The sequence below is a fragment of the Sus scrofa genome, chromosome 14 (assembly GCF_054392235.1).
Source record: "Sus scrofa isolate SSC_HxYL_T2T_F1_AM1 chromosome 14, Sscrofa_HxYL_maternal_Yorkshire_Landrace_v2.0, whole genome shotgun sequence".
NCBI lineage: Eukaryota > Metazoa > Chordata > Mammalia > Artiodactyla > Suidae > Sus > Sus scrofa.
The window spans coordinates 144,082,473-144,101,274 of record NC_139396.1 but is presented as its reverse complement, the minus strand read 5'-3'; the positions used below and the strand labels follow the sequence as shown (position 1 = coordinate 144,101,274).

The 18,802-nt window shown below is 34.6% G+C and overlaps 1 protein-coding gene across 6 annotated transcripts in view; it reads right to left on the bottom strand.

Moving 5' to 3' along the window:
* The window catches only part of SHOC2 (SHOC2 leucine rich repeat scaffold protein), a 95,687-nt gene that overhangs the window by 39,954 nt on the left and 36,931 nt on the right, over positions 1-18,802 (bottom strand). For all 6 annotated transcript variants that reach the window (XR_014826214.1, XR_014826215.1, XR_014826216.1 and 3 more), the window contains exon 2: positions 7,869-8,813. Coding sequence is in view for 3 of the 6 variants with exons in the window: in XM_005671457.4 (XP_005671514.1) it covers positions 7,869-8,571 (703 nt within the window). In the remaining 3 variants the exon portion in view is untranslated. The remainder of the gene's footprint in view (positions 1-7,868; positions 8,814-18,802) is intronic.

Below are 18,802 nucleotides of genomic sequence, written 5' to 3'. Positions count from 1 at the left end.
AAAAGACAAAAAAATAAAATTAAATTTTAAAAATGCATATTATCAGCTAACTTGACCTTGCTTCAAAAGTAATGGCAAAATGCATATTGAAGTGCATATAAAACATTACCAAAACAGACCAGATTTTATAAATAACAAAAAAAAATATATTAAAACATCTCTGAAATACTTGGAATTGAACAATGCACTGCTAAATAATCCATGGATTAGAGAATAACAAGAGATATTCGGAAAATATTTTGAACTAAATAATAGTGAAAATACAACATATCAAAATGTATGTGCTACTGCTCAAATAGTACTTGGAGGGAGGTTCACAGTTATGAATGCTTACATAATGAAAAGAAGAGAGGTATGAAATCAACCTTACAATTGAAATCGGTCTTCAATCTTAAGACAAAGGACAAGAGCAGAAAACAACACAAGGGAAGATAATAGAAAAAAATAATAAAACCAAAATCAAGGGTTTTTTGGTTTTTTTTAAAAGACCAAGAGAACTGATACACCTTTAGCCAGACTTACTGATCACGTAGGGAGAGAAGACTCAAATGACCAGTTTCAGGAATGGGATATGATAATATATATTAGAAACTTTAGAAAAATAATAAAGAACTACTATGAATTTTATGCCAAATCAAATTTTAAAAAAATAGACAAATGCTGACAGATTCAAACTACCAAAATTCAATTGAGAACAGGAAACCCAAATAATTAACTAAATTAGTCCTTTAAAACCTTCCTAGGAAGAAAACCCCAATCCCAGATTATAAGACTGATGAATTCTTCTAAACATCTGTGTATTTCTACATAAACTCTTCTAGAATATAAAAGAGGAACACTTCTCAACTTCTCCTGTGATATGAAGCCAGCATTGCCCTGAGAGCAAACCATTACAAAAAAAGATAAGAAAAAAAATTACAGATCAATATCCATGATGACTATAGATGCAAAAAATCTTTAAATTTTAGTAAATTAAATCTAGCAGCATTCAAAAAGGCCCTACTAAAACGTATCTAACAGACATGCAAATATTAATAAGTCAATAATTTAGGTTTGTTTCATAAATTGTGGCCCTCTCTATATTATCCTTTGACTCACATTAAGGATGCTTTTTTTAAAAAAAGAAAATTTTTAAATAACTTTTATTCCTAAATTTATAGGGTTATTTTTCAAACATTCAGAGCTTAGCTCTCTAAAAATCACGGCAAGTCATACTAAAAGGCACATGTAAAACAATGTAATTAACAAGGTCTGGAAATACTTATCATACAAGCTTGAATACATTTAGGGATCTAGAACAGAATATACACTATTACATTACTTAAATTTATATTACAAAATTAATTCTCCCTTTCATTGCAAAGAAAATTTCAGCAGTTCTTCTAAGCAAGTGCTTCTGTAACTAAGCAACATGGACAAGAGTGTCTACATCCTTTGAGTGTATTGCATGCCGTCATTAGAGTACAATGACTGCCCTCTTTCCTACACCTTGACAGTGTGGGAAGTCAAAAGTATCCTCTGATTCCATCAGATCCTTCCAAGATGGTTCAAGAACTATTTTTTTCTCTGTTCTCTTACCTCTTCCTTTAGTAATAAGTAACAATCACTTTTTCAGGTTTTTGTTGTATAGTGAAACACCCGGCACTAACAATCCACTAAGTTAACAGTTCATTTCTAGGTCTGTAAGATTTCTTACTGATTTCCAGTCAAAAGAAGTTATTTATTAACAACTATGAATTCCCCTTTTGATTTCTTCTTCCTGCCAAACTAAGTTACTCACTAGCAGTTGTACAAAATACCCAAATGAGATCATTAAATAATGTTACCTGGACCATGAAAGCAACTGCAGCACCCCTGACAGTCCTGAGAGAATTTCAAAATTTTTAGAGACTAAGGGCTACAACTTAATATTTTAAAATGAGTAATAATAGTAATAGCTTCATTAAATTCACTTCAAGCCACATTTATTGAAAAGCTACCTTTTATTACCTACAAAAATTCATAGAAAATTGTCTAATAAGACTTTGTTGTACAGTAGAAATCATTACAACATTGTAAATCAACTGTGCTTCAATAAAACTTTTTAAAAACAAGGAAATTATATAATAGAGAATTAAAATCTCTAAGGTTTTTCAACTTTTTTAAAATTGCTGATTCTGTTCTTAGTGTTTATATATTTTATTATATATTAATTACATATTACTTGACAGAAAATACAACTGCAGTACAGATAGTAGGCAACTGATTTTGTTTTCAATAAATGTTAAGAGTTATATGGGTTAAAAAACTGTTGTTTCTAATTTCTTATATATATAAATGCTGCAAGAGTATTTTTTTAATGGCTAAAAATGATCTGGGTTCTCAAAAAGGATACAATTTAACATAGCAGATCATTCTAAGATAAATTCACACAGAATTGTACATGGTATAAATGACATAGCATTTTACTGTACAAGACATTTTTTTAAAAAATATTCCCTCTAACTTAGCTGTTTTAATATAGTAGGAAACTTTAATCTTAAATTAGCCCTTAATTCAATGAAGGAAAATAAGTTGTAGAATATTAGTAAGAAACTGATGAAGTTTACTTCTGGGTTCAAAGAGTAATCATTCCCTTTCTAAAAGAATAAAATCCTTTAAAACTTCATTGTTTAGAGTTTTCTGAAATAAATTAATTATTCAAACTGACTGCCTTACCTGAAGGCCTCCACTCTAATCACTCAGCACCCCCAGCCCCAAAAAACTTACAAAAGCACATCTTTAACATGAAACTCAAAGAAACCAATAAAGTTGGATGGGGTGGGGGTGGAGAAAAGTGGTTATTTACTGTTTTCCCTCTGAAAACATGATTTTTTGAGTGTCTTGGTCTTCAGTGAAGAGTCTCTTTCAAGATTTAAAAATGGTGAAAGGAGCTAGGGGCAGAAAGAATGGAAGACTGATCTAAAAAAGAAAGCAATGACTAAGGTTTCCATCTACCTACTTAACACAAAAAGAACATTTACTTCATTTCTCCATGCCTTATACAAAAGGAAAAAAGTAAATGTACCAAACGAAGAGTTTTCTTGGCTACTCTCTAGTATGTCTGGCTCTTCATATGTCTTTCAGTATCCTTTTACTATTTTCTGCCAGGTTCACCCATGTGAATATGCATCATTAGAATCAAATCACACGGCACTAATAAAGATGCCATTATTGCTTAAGCAGACGGGTATTTAGATTTTAAAATAATTTCCCTATAAAGGCAGCAGCACAGCTGCTAAATTCCAAATATGTTATTTAAACTAAATAGTAGGTTGTTTCAAAAACTTCTAATGTCTCATATTCCTCATATATGTTGCTGAACACAAACTGGATGGCAAGACTGAAAGTGGTATACTCAAAAAATAACAGAGGAGTTCCCATCATGGTGCAGTGGAAACTAATCCGACTAGTATCCATGAGGGTGAGGGTTGGATCCCCGGCCATGCTCAGTGGGTTAAGGATCTGACACTGCCATGAGCTGTGGTATAGGTTGCAGATGCAGTTCGGATCCTGCCTTACTGTGGATGTGGTGTAGGCCAGCAGCTGTAGCTCCAATTTGACCCCTAGCCTGGAAACTTCCATATGCCATGAGTACGGCCCTAAAAAGCGCAAAAAAAAAAAAAAAAAAAAAAAAAGCACTTAATGTGCATAACAGGAATCTAATATTGTTATATTAACAAATCTATAATGTGGATCTAATACGTACAAATGGAAGTTTAACAAAATGATAATTAACATATATTTTGAATTACAAACTCTCTTGTATGGGTTTCAGCAGTAAGTCAAATTACATTAAAGATGTACAACACTTTTAAAAATGTCAGATTCCATTTTACTTTATCTTGGTGCTGGGTTTTCTGAGAACATTTCCCAAAAAGCTCCAAATTTGTATGTGTGTAATTTAAAAAATAGTAAAGCCAGATCTGCATCACAGAAAATAACTATTTCTGTCTTTACAATAAACAACAGCTTTCAAGAATTAAAAACAAATCTATCATAATTATAGAACTATAAATCAAAAACATACTGAGATACCACTTCACAGTCATGGAATGGCTATAATAATAAAGACAGATAATCACAAGAATGTTGAGGATGTAGAGGAAATGGAATCCTCATATACTGCTAATGGGAATGGAAAGTGGTGCAGCCAACTTAAGAAAACAGTCTAGTACTTCCTCCAAAGATTAAACATATGACTCAGTTATTCCATTTCTAGGTATATACCCAAGAGATATGAAAACAAATGTCTACACAAAAACTTGTACACAAATGTTCACAGTTATTTTTTAATAGCCAGAAAATGAAGATAACCCAAATGTTCAACAACTGATAAGTGCACAAATAAAATGTGGTATAATACAATGGGATATTCAGTAATACAAAGGAATGATGTACTTATACATGCTACAACCTGAAAGAATTTTGAAAGCATTATGCTAAGTGAAAGAAGCCAATCACCGAAGTATGTTGTATGACTCCATTTATATGAAATGTCTAGAATAGGCAAATCTACAGAAACAGAAAACAGGTTACTGTTTGCCTAGGGCTAAGGGTAGGGTGACTACCAAAGAGTACAGTTTCTTTCTGGGGTGACTGAAATGTCCTATGGTTGCTTATGATACTGAACAACCATGTGAACATGCTAAAAACCACTGAAGTATATATACTTCAAACACATGAATTGAATGGTCTATAAATTATATCTCAATTAAGCTGCTGACAGCCTCCCCTCTCCAAAAAAAAAAAAAAAAAAAAATTCTACTGAAATAACTTTCAACTATAGCTACACATACACTTACCCAACTTATTCTTTAAAAGTACAGATCCCCTGGACCAGCCAGACCACTAAATCATAATCTATGGGATAGGGCTCTTCCAGACTGGTGGGGCAGTATAGTGATACTCAGGTTTAAACTCTGATTCTGCCAACTTCTTAGCTGTATGATCTTCAGAAAATTATCTCATCTCACTAAAATTTCAGTTCTTTCTTCAGTTCACTGAGGGAGAAGTATCTATTTCATTGGATCATCATAAGAATTCAATGAGATAATACATGTGAAGTATACATGTAAAGAATAGTGTATAGCATAATATGATATATTGTGCTCAGATAATACCTATTCTTATTATTATAATTATGTTATTTTTACTTTATTTTTGTGTTCCCTAAAAGGAAACATAATACAGACTTCTGCCATGTTTGTCTCAAATTCATGCATCTAAGTTAGACCTTATAAATCTTAACTTATTAAAAATACTGTCTTATTTTTAGGGGAGTTCCCATCGTGGCACAGTAGAAATGAATCCAACTAGGAACCACGAGGTTGCGGGTTCGAACCCTGACCTTGCTCACTGGGTTAAGGATCCGGTGTTGCCGTGAGCTGTAGTGTAGGTTGCAGACATGGCTCGAATCTGGTGTTGCTGTGGCTCTGGCATAGGCCGGCAGCTATAGCTCCAATTAGACCCCTAGCCTGGGAACTTCCATATGCCACGAGTGTGGCCCTAAAAAGACAAAAAAAAATATATATATAGTCTTATTTTTAAAAGCAGTTTACTTTCTATCTGATCCCCTGCTTGGAATATAATAAATGACATTTACAAAGTTACTATTTTTATAGAAATACAGAAATTACAAGAAGACAAACTTCAATGTCACTAATGGTAGGAGGGTACTCATTAAAAAACAAATTTAATGGTTATTTTTAAAATTACAAACTTAGGAATAAAGGTACAAATATTAGGCAGCCATAAATATCAACCATTTAGATAAAATTTGCCAATTTTCAGAAATACATTCACTATTTAGCAAAAAAGTTGAATCCATATGCTCAAGAACAAAGTAAAGAAAATTTAAAGTCCTATGAAACAATTTTTTTTGGGGGGGGGGCTTTTTAGGGCCCCACTGGGGGCATGTGAAAGTTCTCAGGCTAGGGGTCGAATCAGAGCTAAAGCTGCTAGCCTCACAGCCTCAGCAACGCAGGATCCGAGCCCCATCTGCGACCTACACGATGGCTCATGGCAACGCCAGATCCTTAACCCACTGAGGGAGGTCAGGGATCAAACCCAGTGTCCTCATGGATGCTAGTCGGGTTCATAAACCACTGAGCCATGACAGGAACTCCCTGAACTAATTTCTTAAGAAATGTATGATCTTAATTCCCAGGTAGTTTGATAACATCTCTACAGAAAAAAAAAAGAAAGAAAGAAAGAAAGAAAACCTTTAAAGAAAGACTTGCAAGTGAATGAAAGCCACTGCTTTAGAATGGAGTGTTAACACATCCATAAAACAAGAACAAAAACAGGAAATAACGTTTTATATTTCTATATAAAAAGTCAGCATTTCTTTCTCCAGCTTATAATTCTATTCTACAAAAAGCTATACAAACAGGTCAAATTTGACTGAATCTGGTACAAGATCAAGTCATTCAATAACCACATTCCTATCTAAAGACATGGAAAGGAGCATTCCCACTCAAAATCCTATGGCTATCTCAATATCTCATTAATGTGTCATATTTTATTAGTACAAGTGCATTGTCTGAGAAAATCAATCATGGATTTTCTAAGTATAATTAAACCAAAATTAAGATTTTAAGTGTCTGGTTAGTTAAACAGAGTAGAACACCATACCTAAAATTTAAACTGTATTTTTCAAAGCTAAATACAATTTCTAAGTCCCCCCCCAGAATATTATCTCTACAAAGCTGCACTGCTTTAAAAGTTTTTTTATCACCCCCTGTAAGACCAATGTTTAAAGCAACAATGTATTTAATTAACTTGTTTTATTCAGAGCTTGCCTTTCACACAAAAAAGGAAACATTTCTTTAAAAGTTGTATAATCAGTTTTTATGTGTTTTAAACTCTCATAAAAAGGCCCACAAAGATACCACCTTTATCAATTTCTCAAAATTGGTTAAGTCAATGGTTTACTATATTCCACAAGTTTCTGAAATAAATTTTATAATTAAAAATATCAAAACAACTTATTTTTACTGACTTGTTTATATATGTATATTTCCTATTTTTTATCGTACTAACTATCTGTGGAATGTCATGTGGTACAGCAGGTTAAGGATCCAGCATTGTCACTGCAGTGGCTTTGGTTGCTGCTGTGGCGAGGATTTGATCTCTGGCCCAGGAATTTCTGTTTGCCACAAGTACAACAAAAAAGAACAAATCAAACAAATAGAAAATTCCTTTTTAGTACAATTTAGCTTTATATATAAAGACAAAAATGGAGTCTACCAAACTACTAAGTGTTGCATTTATTATAGCTGACTTTTCTACTTTCTGTATTCTTAGATTGTTTTTAATGAACATATTAGCACTTTCAAAATAATAAAAAAAAAAATTGTCAACTTTCTTATGAAACTGCTTCTTTAGAAGGCTCTGAAATACCAATCTTTTTTGGTAAATTAGGTAGAAATGTGACATGAATTTAAACAAACACTTTTTCAGGTAAAAAAAAAAGATGTCAGAGAATGAAAAAATGTAGCTTGACAGTATCTTTATATAATTATATTTGTAAAGACTTTAAAAATATATGGTAACTAAAAAATTAGGTAAAAATTTTTGTTGAAAATTCATTTTTCCAATAAAAATAAAAGCAGATTAGATTTGTGTGAAAAAGGCCCAGTTATACCTACATTCTAACTCACTTTCTAAGTCTATAAAATATAATTTCAAACTGTGTACTAACCATTAACACTTATTAAAGTAAACCATGAAAAAGACAGAACTTAGAAACCAGTTGCTTTTAGGCAAGTATCAGATATGGAAAAGCACTCAAAATTATTTAGCATAACAAGTACTACTAATAATAATAGTAATCCAAGGCCTCTTACCAATTTCAGCAGGTAGTTGTTTGATTTTGTTCTCTCGAATGCTAAGCATGCTCAGTTTTGACAGGTTTTTGATGTCTTTTTCCACAGTAGTTATACGATTAAAGCGAAGGTAAAGAGTGGTGAGAGAATCTAGCCTGTACACCACTGAAGGAATTTCTCTCAGTTTATTATGCCGTAAATCAAGCATCCGCAGCTTCTTCAAGTTATCAAGAGAGTCAGGCAAACTGGTAAGTGAATTTTCACTTAAAGCCAGTGTCATGAGATTTACTAGACAGCCCACTTCAGCTGGGAGGGACTGTAATTTGTTGCTATATAAATAAAGTTCTGTTAATTGAGTCAACTCTTTGATTGATGATGGCAATATGTGTATAGACCTCTTGGATAAGTCCAAACGCATTGAATTCTCTTCCCGGCATTTGTTGAGCTCTTTAATTACCTCTGCATTGCTAGATTTCTTCCTAGTTCCAGGTGCTGGATTTGGCCGTTTGATCGTATTATCAACTGAAAAAGCCACTCCTGGTTGGGCAGCACTGGAGTCCTTCTTTCCATCTTTGGCATCTTTCCCTTTGGTCTTAGGTTCTTTTTCTTTGCTCTCTTTCCCAAAACCTCCAGAGGCTTTTGCCTCCTTTTCTCTTTCCTTGGCTGATGGTACTTTGGGATCCTTCTCTTTAGAGTCTTTTTCTTTTCCTAAACTACTACTCATGATGACTCAAGCCTGGGCAAAAACTACATGAACTCTTTTTATTTGCCAACAATAAAAGCTGGAATTCGAAGATGAAGAGACAAAGATCCTATACAGTCAAAAAAGGTGTTGGCTTGAAGAAGTAATCACCATGGAGTAAGAGCCATCTGCTACATGTTGGATCTAAAAGCACTATGCTCATTTCTGATAACTCATTCCAACTGGTAAAATGGACCTGGTCAATCAATGATTCATTAGAATTCCTGAAATGTAATAGAGAGAGAGTATTAAATTACTTTAGATTATAATTTACATTCAGTAAATGGGTTCTGAAAAACAATCTTACTGACAATTTTGCCATTTTCCTATGATTTGATACAGTAAATATCTACTGAACACCTTCTACTTTGCAAAATCCACTGAAAAATGATAATAATTAACAAGGAAAGCTCTATCTTTAAGGAATTTACAATCTAATAGGAAGAGATGACAGGTATACAAGTTACCAAAGTACAAAAGTTTATAAGCACTAAAAAGTGGGAGAAATCACAACAGCAGCTAATATTTGAGTGCTTTCTACACACAAGCACTATTCTAAGGAATTTACAAAATTAATTCATTTAAATATATATAATAGCCTTTTGAGATAATTTCTTATCATTGTTACACATATAGGGACACTAAGGCACAGAAATATTCTTAGGTAACTAGCATTGTGACCTTGGGAAAGTAACAGAGCTATGAGTACAGTGTAGGTAGTATTTATCCACAGCCTACTACACTAAAATTGCTCTATCTGCAGCTAATTACCAGATAGTCTCAGGTAACAGGAAATACTTAAAAGGCAATTATTATAGAATAGAGAGCTGTCTGGCCAAAGAACAAAATGAACAAAGCAAAATATGAATGGAGAAGAGCAAATAAATTCAGGAAAAGGGGCTCTAAGGACCACTTTTGAGAAACAGTAACAAAGAGCCATCTCTATGGTATCCATATTCTAGGAATTGAAAATGCAGCTTTTTCAGTTGATAGTGAGAAAGATTAAGGTTCTAAAAATAAATAAGTACACTGGTAAAATGGCTGACCAAAATAAAAAATCCACAAAGATGAAAAGGCAAGGAGAGACAGAAATGAGAAAGTACTAGCCTAGTAAGATCTACCCTTGGTATAAGACTACATCATAATCTTAACATGTAATAATGATTTACTCAAAAAAAAAAAAAAAACCCTCATCAATAGGCCATATATACTAAATATATTCCTTAGCCTTACCTCAAATGCAGATGTGAAAGCTTTACAATACTGAATTACAATAAATAAGACTTCTGATTCCATACCAAATGGAATAGGCCCACATTACCCTTTCCTTCAAATTACTTACAATTTAAAACCCTGACAAAATACATGGAACAAGGAGAGGAAGATTCTGAAAGGAAGAAGAAGTAGACAGACTGGTTAGGGACCTTGGATGGAGGATGTTCTTTAGTTGTTGTTATTTGTTTTTTTAAACTTTGTCTTGTTTCCTATATATCCTGGCAGGGGTAGTAGAGAAGCTCATAACCCCAAAACACCAATAAGCACTGACTAAAACAAGGTCCAAGAAAAGTCCACTCTCTTTAGTTAAAAGACTATGAAGAGAAAGAATAGCATGGCAAGATGGAACCCTTTTGACACATCCTTATCCCACTTGAACACCATGTAAGAAACATGTCCTGCCCATCCCATCTGGCACTGAGGCTGCAAAGTGTATGGAGTAAAACTCTGCCAATGACCCCATCTATGTACTACTTGAACCAAGGCAGCACACATCCCCCTTGGTATCAGCACTGTAGGCATGAAGAACGTGGAGAAGGACCCTTAACTTATTAAACATCAGCTGAGAAGTGGTAACCCTCTCCCTTCCCACTGGTGCAAAAGCTGCACTAAGGAAGAATCCTGTGTGTCATCCCCTGCCCTGCACTAAGCAATGGTTAGCAAAGAGGCAGCACATCACCCCTTCACAACTAGAGGGGAAAAGAGAAAATTATGGAGAGGAGGGAGCTGGAGAAAGGGATTCTTTCGAAAAGTCTATGTATTCCCAGGCATACTCCCTAGAAGCTCATGCATGAACTAAACAGAATCAAAACAATAAATGCTTTGAGAACTGAACTACAGTGTGGAATATCACCTGTTTTTCAGACTGGCCTTGGGGTTGCAAACAGCAGGGCAGACCATAATACTCCTCAAAAGACTTTGGAAAATATACTGGAAGCAAAGACCACAAAAGTGGATCAGAGTGTACAGTCTGAGACAAAACAGGTTGACTGCTAAAACAGAAAATTTTAAAAGAAATCAAAATTTTATAATAACATCTCAAAATGTCCAAGATATAATCTAAAATTACTCATCATACTAAGGGCTAGGAAAATAACAACTTGAATGGGAGATCAATAGACACCAATAGACACCAATGAGATGACATAGATGTCAAAATTATCTGCCAAGAATTCTAAAGCAGTTCTCAAGAAAGAAAAAAAAAAAATGCTCCAACAATTGCATATACTCTGGAAACAAACAAATAAGATAAAATCTCAGCCAAAAAAAAAAAAAGAGAGAACCAAATGAAAATTTTAGAGCCAAACAATAAAAATTTAAAACTCAGTAAATGGGTTCAATAGGATAATGCAGGTTACTGAAGAGTCGGTGAATCTAAATAAAGATCAGTAGGAATTATCCATTTTGAACACCAGAAAGGAAATAGATTTTAAAAACTCAAAAGAGCGTCAGTGAGCTGTGGGACAGAAATGGAACATCTAATATTTGTTTCTTCAGAGTCCCAGAAGGAGAGAATAAATATGAGGCTGAAAAATTATTTGAAGAGACAATGGCTGAAAATTCTGAATTTTCATAAAAAACCTAAACACATAAGACAAAAAGCTGAGCAAACTCCAAACAGGAAAAACTCAAAGAAATTTATTCTCAGAATATGATAATCAAATTTCTGAAAATTAAGGCAGCCAGAAAACAAGAATATAATCCTATAGGGGAACAATGATTGAATGACAGTGGATTTCTTATCAGAAATCATACAGGCCTGAGAAAGAGACAAACATTTTTCAAGTGTTGAAAAAAGAACTGCCAACCAAGACTTCTTTATTTGGCATAAACATTCTTCAGGAACGAAAGAAAAATAATGACATTTTCAGATGAAGGAAAACAAAAGAGAATTTGATGCCAGAACTTGTTCTAAAAGAACTGTCAAAGGAAGATCTTCAGACAAGAAAGCAAACAGAATAAAACTTAGAACATCAGGACTGAAGAAAGATCAATGGAAAGGATAAGAATAAAGATTAACATAATTGGCAATTCTTTTCCTCTTCAGTTTTGTAAATTATGTTTGACTACTGAAAACAAAGAATATATCTCTAAGGTGGTTGGCAATGTATATGGAGGTGCTGAGACAACTATATGATAAAGGAATGAGAATGAAAGAACCTAAGTGATGCTAAGATTACTACGTTCTAATTGAAGTGGTAAAATGTTGATAACAGTAGACTGTGATAACCTAAGAATGCACATTGTGGAGCTCCAGTTGTGGCTAAGCAGTAACGAACCCTACTAGGACCTATGAGGATGCAGGTTCAATTCCCTGGCCCTACTCCAGCTGGGTAAAGGATCCAGTGTTGCCATGAGCTGTCATGTAGGCTGCAGCCGCTGCTTGGATCTAGCATCGCTGTGGCTCTGGCTATGGCCGTAGTGTAGGCTGGCAGCTGCAGTTTCAATTCCACCCCTAGCCTGGGAACTTCCATATGCTGCACATGTAGCCTTAGGTGGGAAAAAAAAAAAAAAAAAAAAAATCAAAGAATGCATATTGTATTTCCTAGAACAATCACAAGAAAAAATATAGAAAGAAGTATACTCAAAAACACTACAGACAAATTAAAATGAAATCTTTGCTCAAGTAACCCACAGTAAGACAGGAAAAGAAAAAAAAAGAAAAACAGAGGAAAGAAATAGAAAATAATGAACTTACACATTTCAATCCAAACATGGTAATAATTACATTAAGTGTAAATGTTCTTAACGCACCAATTAAAAGAATTTGTCAGAGTTTTTGAAAACATGATCCAACTATATACTGTTTATAAGAAACTCAATTCAAACTTAATAACAAAAGAGGGTTAAAAGTATAGAGGAAGGTATTACTCTGCCAATACCAATCAAAGGGAAGTTAAGTGGATGTATTAATATGAAAATAAAATTCAGGGCAAAGAAAATTACCTGGGAAAAGGAGAGATTAAATTACAGATAACTAATCATGTCTCCAATAAGACAAATACGTATTTGTTTAAAAATGTACAAACCAAAGAACAGTGTTTCAAAAGACATAGTAAAAACTGATAGAACTAAGGAAAAAAACCCCACAAACCCACAATTACAGTTGGGGATTTCAAAACCCTTCTCAACAACTGACAAATTACAGTTCTCTGGCCACAATGGAATTAAATGAGAAATCATTAATGGAAAGATAACAAAAATGTCCAAACACTTGAAAACTACTAAACATACTTATAAATAATCCATGAGTCAAAAAAATTAATAAGGGAGTTCCTATTGTGGCTCAGCAGAAACAAATCCAACGAGCATCCATGAGGACGAGGGTTCCATCCCAGGCCTCACTCAGCTGTGGCACAGGCCAGCAGCCATAGCTCCAATTCAACCCCTAGCCTGGGAACTTCCATATGCTGTGAGTGCAGCCCTAAAAAGACAAAAAAAAAATAAAAGTAATAAGGAAATTTAAACTATATATTGAACTGAATAAAAATAAAACTATATTAGAATTGATGTGATATAGCCAAAGTGGTGCTCAAAGGGAAATATTTATTACTGAATGATTATACTATAAAAGAATAAAAACCACAGATCAATATTCTAAGTCCCCACAACAAAACTTGAAAAAGAAGAGCAAAAGGAACCCAAAGGAAGCAGAATGAAAATACAATATATAACAGAAATTCATGAAATTGGAAACTGAAAAGCAATAAAGAAAAATCAAGGAAACCAAAAGCTGGTTCTTTAAAAAGATCAGCTGGTAACTCTGACAAAGACGGGAAAAAAAGAGAGGATACAAATTACCAATATCAGGAATGAAAAGCAGAATATCATTAAATATTTCACAGACATTAAAAAGATAGTAAGAGGACACTAAAAAAAAAAACTCTCTGGATATAAATTCAACAAGTTAGATAAAATAAGCTGAACCCTTGATAACCACAAATTACCAAAACTCACCCAAGATGAAACAGATATCTGTATAGTCCTATCCATAAATGCTAAAGAAACTGAATTAATAGTTTAAAACTTTCCAAAAAGGAAACTACTAGGCACAGATGGAGAATTCTAACAGGTTTTAAAAGGAAATAACACCAATGCTACAAAATCTCTTCCAGGAAATACTCATTTTATGAAGCCAGCATTATCCTGATACCAAAACCAAAGATAACACAAAAGAAAAAAAGTAAAAAGGAAAGCTACATGCCAAGCACCCTCACAGAGATGCAAAAATCTTCAACAATATATAAACAAATCAGTCCAGCTTTTATCACTCCTATTGAACACAGTACTGAAAGTTCTAGCCAGAGCAATAAGGCAAGGGAAAAAAAAAAATCCATCATACAGATTACAAAAGAAGAAATAAAATTGTCCCTATCTGGAGACAACTTGATTACCTATGTAGAACACCATAGAATGTAAGTGGAATGTAAGTGGAATGTAAGTTTAATGAGAGCAGGAACTATTTCAATGTTGAATGAATCTGCTTTAAGTACTAGTTGAAACAAAAAAACTACATAAGACAGAACAAAGACATAACTTCAGAAAATGTATTTTTTGGTTAAAAGATTCTATTTTTCCTAAGGTCCCTTTCAACACTATCAGTTAACATTCATCCCATACATATCACAAATACCAGTTTATTATTTTAAGCACTTAATGGTTCTACACAAGGCTTTACATATGGAAATTTCAATATATGGCTATTGAATTAAGCTGAGATAATTAGATCTTTCTCCAAACTCTTTAAGAACCTCCTACATCATTTCTACTAGCCTTTTTTTTTTTTTTTTTTTTTTTTTTTTTTTTTTTTTTAATGGCTGCACCCACAGCAATATGGAAGTTCCTGGGCCAGGAACTGAATCCAAGCCAGAATTGCAACTCCATCAGGCTGGGGATCTAACCAGCACCACCAGAGAGACAATGCCAGATCTTAACCCACTGCACCACAGCAGCAACTCCTCCATCAGACATTATTTCCTCCCAAATCTTTTTTATTTTATGTTATCTTATTGTCTTTTGGTCTTTTTAGGGCCGCACCCGCGGCATATGAAGGTTCCCAGGCTAGGGGTCTAATCGTAGCGGTACCCGCCGGCGTACACCACAGTCACAGCCACAGCCACGCCAGATCTGAGCCGCATCTGCGATCTATAACCACAGATCTCGGCAGTGACAGATTCCCAACCCACTGAGCGAGGCAAGGGATCGAACCCGCAACCTCATGGTTCCTAGTTGGATTCGTTTCTGTTGCACCACAAGGGGAATTCCTCCTCCCAAATCAAATCCCTCTCCCAAACTGCCCCATTTCAGTGAAAGGCAACAATTAATTAGTTAAGCAAAAAACCTGAGTTAACCCTTGATTCCTTCTTCCTTCTTTCCCCATACCCAAATCTTCAGCAAGCCCAGTGGATTCTATATCAAAATGAATCCCAAATGGTCTACTCTCCATATCCACTGCCTTTACTTTACTCCAAACACCCATCATTTCTCTCCTGAACTACTATAACTCGTTCTCTTGATGATACCTACACTTAAAATCTGTTCTCCAAAAAGTAAACAGAGTAGTTTTTTAAATGTAAATAATTTATGTTACTCTCCTGCTCAAGTTCTCTGAAGGCCTTCCATTAGACATAGGATAAAATTCTATGTAGAATCAGAAACATTTGAGAACATTAAGAAAAGAAGCCTTACAGTTCATAAGCTAAAATCCCTGTCTGAACATACTTTAGGAAAAGAAGACCCCGTCTATCTTGTCAACTTCACCTCTTTCCAATCTCCTACTGGTTTTTTTCTCCAATCACAATGCTCTTTCTGTTCCTTGAAAATACTGATCTTTCTCATCACAAGCCTTTGTCCCATGTCTCTTATGTCTGGAATGCTCCTTCTCTGTTCTTCATGTAACTGGCTCTTTCTTTTACTTTGGATTCACCTAAAACTTCACCTCCTAAATAAGGCCTTCTTTGATTATCTACTTATTTTCTTCATACCATTTACCACTGTGTTAAATTATCTTCTTCTTGTATGTTTATTTATGATATTTCACACCTCCCTGAAGGAATAGAAGCTCCTTCCATAAGATAAAGACAATCTGTCTGTCTTCTTCACAGATATAATGTTAGCGTCTATATCAGTATCTGGAATACAGTATATGTATTATATTATTTAAATGACTAAACCAAATGAAGAGGGTATCCCTTGATAGTACGGATAAATTCAAAACTTATTAAAAAACTATATGGCCTATATTAAAAGAATGAAATCAGGTGTTTAAACCTTAATTTCAAAGAGCAGAGCATTTTTTTTTAAAAATCACTGCATGGACGATGATTGTTATCCTTTTATTTTAAAGCCAACAATTTTTTGTCACCTAACTAGGTAGTGACAAATGATTCCAGATAGCCACGTCTTTGATTTCTTATTCGACTCATTCAGTGGCAGAGGGAGGAATGAATCGAAGCTTTCTCACTTTCTAGTGATCTTTCTGCTACTTCATCCTCCTACACATAAAAACATATATAACATATATCTAATGGTTAAGCTATTTCCAACATATCCAGCTACTTGAATATATTATTATAAAATCTTTTATATAAATACATAAAATTTTAACTTATTAAAATCATTTGTAAGAATCACAACTATTTGTATCTTCCCACAAGTTAGGTGCTATGTTAAGTGTTATAATAACTGAAATAAGGAAACAGAGTTTTTGTTATCTTGGAGCTCACATCCTAAGAAAAGTTTTACTGATTTGGATACAATGTCTGTGCTGTGTGTTATTAGCTAGATCTTATTTTAGGCTGTAACAGTTTTTTTCTCTTATGGACTCAGAACCAGAAAGTCACAAATTGTATTTGTTTTAAGTGAACTTACTACTAAGGATTCCTGCTCCAAATAATTCTAGTTCTAAACAAAGCAGCACAATCCTTTTACTCTTCATATAAAAGCATACAATATTTTTCAGAGTTTATATTTTGACATCTTAAGAACAAACTTTTGGAGTTCCAGTTGTGGCACTGCGGAAATAAATCCAACTAGTAACCATGAGGTTGTGGGTTCAATCCCCACCCTCGCTCAGTGGGTTAAGGATCTGGCACTGCCATGAACTGTGGCGTAGGTTGCAGATGCAGCTTAGATCTGGCGTTGCTGTGGCTGTGGTGTAGGTCAGCGGCTACAGTTCCGATTGGACCTCTAGCCTGGGAACCTCCATATGCCGAGGGGGCAGCCCTAAAAAAAAAAAAAAAAAAAAAGAACTAACTTTTATCATAACTAGCATTTCCACATAGGTGACTCCAACAGTCAGTTCCTCATCCTTGTTTTTCTCAAAACGATCCACAGCATTAAACAAGACTGATTAACCTCTTCTCTACAACTGGCTTCCAGGATACCCCTCTCCTTTGGTATCTCAACGGCACTTGTCGGTATCTTGTGTTGGTTCCTCCTCATCCTCTCAACCTCTAAACATTAGAATGTCCTAGGACTCAGACCTCTTCTCTGTCTGTACTCCCTTTCTAGTAGAAACTAGATTATTTCACCTAGTCTCATATTTTAATGCTACCTAAATGCTCTCGATGTTCAAATTCCATCTCCAACTTGGACTTTTTCTTTAACTCCAGAGATTTGTATATCCAGTTGCCTATTTGGCATCTCCACTTGGATATGTAATAAGCACCTCAAATTAAGTTGATTAAAATTGAACTCCTGAATGTGTCCCATCTTCTCAGTCTTCACCATTTCAGTAAATGGCAACTGCATCCTTCCAAATACTCAAGCCAAAACCTCTGGAGTCTTCCATGACTTTTCTTTCACTCAATCTGACATTCAACCCATCAGAAAATCCCATTACTCTATCTTTCCAGAATTCAACCATTTTTTATTCCCTCCACATTAACAAGCCCCTATTATCCCTTGGTTGGGTTGAAGCCTTCCAGCTCCTAGTTCATCTCTGCCCCCTTAACAGACAGTTCTCTTAGCAATGAGGGTGATCCATTTAACTTTTAAGCCTGATTATATCACTCTTATATCACTATTTTACTTACAAAACAAAAACAAAAACAAACGAACAAAAACAAACAAACAAACAAACAAAAAAAAACCAACCCTGATGATTTCCCAGGCTATTATTCTGACCTACAAGAGTCTTATGTGGTCTAGTCCTTTCTCTCTACACATAGTCCTTTCTCCCAAATATTAACACTGCTTGCTCCCTGCTTAAATATCTCATCCTTGACTACAACATATAAAATAGAAATAACCCTTTCCTATTTTTCTTCCTCTGCTTTTCTTCATAGCATTCACTACCTGACCAAAAAATGTATTTATTGATTATTTTATTGTCTTTCTCGCTCTCTCTCCCAAGAACGTGAGCTCACTGAAAGCAAGGATTTCTGGATGTTTGGTTCACAGCTGTACATTCAGAGCATAGAACTTGGCCAGTACTAAATGCCCAATAAGTATTTACTGGATAAATGAAAGAACAAATGATTTTTTTTTTTTTTTGCTTTTTAGGACCACACCTGCAGCCCATTGAAGTTCCCAGGCTAGGGGTTGAATTGGAGCTACAGCTACCAGCCCACACCACAGGCACAACCACGAGGGATCTAAGCCATGTCTGCAACTACACCACAGCTCACAACAATGCTGGATCCTTAACCCACTGAGCATGGACAGGCATCGAACCCACATCCTCTTGGATCCTAGTCGGGATTGTTAACCACTAAGCCACGAAGGGAACTCCCCAGGTAATATTTTTTTAGAATAAATTCCTTGCTCTTTGGAAAATATAAATGATCAGTTTCAAAATATCTTCTACCTTAAAACAAAAACTAAAATTAAAAATATAGAGGGCCCAATACAAATTATTCCACACCCATCACAAGTTACCACTATAGTAAACAAGACATCAAGGGTTTCATTGTGTGATACTGTGATATACACTATT